Source organism: Hipposideros armiger, unplaced genomic scaffold, assembly GCF_001890085.2.
Source record: "Hipposideros armiger isolate ML-2016 unplaced genomic scaffold, ASM189008v1 scaffold_603, whole genome shotgun sequence".
Taxonomy (NCBI): domain Eukaryota; kingdom Metazoa; phylum Chordata; class Mammalia; order Chiroptera; family Hipposideridae; genus Hipposideros; species Hipposideros armiger.
In genome coordinates this window covers 814,726-817,662 of record NW_017731953.1, presented here as the reverse complement: position 1 = coordinate 817,662, position 2,937 = coordinate 814,726, and the positions used below count along the sequence as shown (strand labels likewise).

The window sequence follows — 2,937 nt, the reverse complement described above, 5'->3', positions numbered from 1 at the left end:
CCTCCCCCAATCCGCTGCCCCACTTCCCCCCAATATCATACATATCTATTACAATTCCCTTGACTCTAATCCCACACTATACTCCACGTCCCGTGTATATATATATATATATATATATATATATATATATATATAGTTTGTATAGTTTGTAACTATAGTTGACATACAATATTATACAACATCAGCTTCAGGTGTACAGTGCAGTGATCAAGCCTCTTCCCCATCCATGATGTAAGACACAAGGGTGTCAGGTGGTCACATGTCTTATATCGGGACCAGATATATCGATGGCCTTCTAGGGCACACTGAAAAACTTGAAACTTAGTTTGTGGATATGCATAAGGAAATAATGAAATGTGTGTTATTTGAATGACATCATCAGATTTGTGTCGTAGAAGATATCTGATGGCTATGTGCACAGTGGGTGATAAGGAGCAAGAATGGGATCAATTCAGATCCATTGCAAAGATCCAAGTGAGAGATGGTGATGGCTTCAACCACGTTAGCAATAGAGATGGGAAAGAAGGGGACAGATTGAAAAACACTGAGGAGAAGTTTGTTCTTCTCTTATTCATTAAGAGTTCCTATGCGATTTGACGTGAGGACTGAAGGGGAGGGAAGGGTCAGTGATGACTTCGACGTTTTGACTAGTGCAGTTGGGTGGATGGCCAGTGTCATTTCCTGGGTGGGACGGAGGAGCACAGGGTTGGCACAGTGAATGAAGGTGGTTGTATATGTTGTTCTGTGAGCGTGTGTGAGTGTGTACCTGTGTTTTAGACCTGGATCTGAAAGTGCTCAGGTACAAGCAGAAACCCTGGAGCCCTGGGTTCACATCTTTACCCACTACTTCCTACCTGGACCTCTAAGCCAATTTTTTTCATCTATAAACTCGGAAAAATGATACATACCTCCTAGGCTGGTTATGAGTTAGAATATAGCATGTAGTAGCAACTCCATGAATGTTACCAATATTGCTGTTGTTTAGCTTCCTCAGACTTCAGTTTCCTCATCCATCAACTCATTGGTGGGTGGGTGGGGTGCTGGATTAGATGATTTCTGAGATCCTTCCTAGCTATCCAGTTTTTCATTCTAAGATGTCTGCTCTTTGTTTACATGTGTGTAAACAAACACAGTTTTACTCAAAAAAAAATATTAATCACTTCTAGGAACTTGCCACATCAGACTCAGATTCCCCAACAGCAGACTACAGGTGAGTACTAACAGTAAGAAGTTGCTGTTTATGGATGAAGTTAATGGATTGAAAGATAGTTCGTGTATAATATAATTTATGAAGCCTTAGCTTCACCAAGTAAGGTGAAACAGTTGTGTTATTCCTTAATCAGAGTTAGAACCTCAGAATAATAGCTTAGATTATTGCATAGACTGGCATCAGAGTGATAAACGCAGGGTAAATGATCTTAGAGCAAAAGCATCCATGGAGGTCCTGTCTAATTAAGGAAGACTGAATGAAACCCTCTTCCTTCAGTGAAGCCCCTATTCTTCCCCTTGGTATGAAAGATTCTTAGCTTAGATGTATCCAGGATTTGTCTCAGTAAGTGAGCAGCTTGAAACTGACTCTTACAAAAGGAAACCATTGTGACTAATCACTGAGGCTTCAGGGGGATAAATGAGAAATGGTTAGCCTGGTTCTAAAGCCACTTTAAAAAGCTGTTATAACATGACCAATGACAACAAGATGGCGGACATTTCTCCCTGGACTATTCTATTTCCCTAAGACATGCTTTCTTTAAGTTTATTTCTTTCAAGTGTCCCTTAAAAAGTTCCACAGCCAATTATTTCATTCATCTCGGTACAAGGAGGTAACTTATTCATGATTGTCTTCTAATTAGTGGTTGATTCCTAGTTCTAATTGCCAGGCAACCAGTAATGCCTTTGTAGCTCTTTCGGAAAAGCAAGAGACGTTTTAAAAATGTAAGTTGGATGTGGAATTCTGAGTATGAATAGTGTTATTGTGGTAGGGAAGCTATTAAGTAAGTCTCTTAAAAACTTTAGGCACATATAGAAATGTATTGGATGTTTTCATTCAAAAATTATCTTGTTCATTACGGCTTTCGGGAATTTAAGGAGATTTTCGTTTGACAACTTTTCAAAGATTTGAGGCAAGTATAATGAAGTTGTTCATCAGATTTTAATTACGAGATAATGTTTATCAGAATTTTCCCCCACAATTTTGATTGCTTGTTTTAATTAAATGCTAACATGTTTCAACAAGACTGTTCAATATATTGATGTAAGCATTCAGGAGATTGATGAAGGAACAAACTTTATTATAAATATGTGTTATCTAAAGAGCAAAGAAATAAATGAATCTCTACTACCTTCATGGCTTTTTTTTAAAAAACAGGAAAAGTTTTTAAAGAATATTTCTACAATGGAATTGCTAAAACGTCTTCCTCATTAACGTCATAGACTTCCATGTCTTCTAAGATGTCTTTCCTCTGATTAATAATTATTTCAGGCAAGGAGTAAATAGATGGGAGACAATTTCTAGAAAAATAGTAAAAAAAATTTTTTTTGAGTATTTTAAAAATCCAATCCAGATTTTACTTGGAAACCTAAGTAGATAACATTAGGGAGATTTATTTCATTTGTATAGATTTTTAGCAAGTAGACCTGTTAGTGTGCTTCATTTTAGTAATAGGCAGCATTTTCAAATATAAGGACAATTTATGCCTGAGCAAATGTGATAAGAGCCAGAGAATTTCCCTTAGGGGGCTTTTAGGTTGTTCAACCTAATTTTCTAAATTATTCTTCTAAAACAGGTTTTGGGGAGTAGGCATTTTGCTTACATCATGAAAGCTTTGGTCTCCTTTTTAGTTAACACTATAGCCTATTACCTTCTTGTTTTCTTACATTTTTCTGTAATTTTGAGCATATTATTGACTAAAGTATACTATTTCCTCTTGGTATTTTTTT

General features: G+C 36.6%; 1 protein-coding gene across 4 annotated transcripts in view; it reads left to right on the top strand.

The window, feature by feature from the left end:
* SGCE (sarcoglycan epsilon) overlaps window positions 1-2,925 on the top strand; it is a 76,358-nt gene extending 73,433 nt beyond the window's left edge. For all 4 annotated transcript variants that reach the window (XM_019624734.1, XM_019624731.1, XM_019624730.1 and 1 more), the window contains 2 exons: window positions 1,167-1,210; window positions 2,086-2,925. In XM_019624734.1, the coding sequence (XP_019480279.1) occupies window positions 1,167-1,210; window positions 2,086-2,153 (112 nt within the window). In that variant the 3' untranslated portion in view covers window positions 2,154-2,925. The remainder of the gene's footprint in view (window positions 1-1,166; window positions 1,211-2,085) is intronic.
* The last annotated feature ends 12 nt before the right edge of the window (window positions 2,926-2,937 follow it).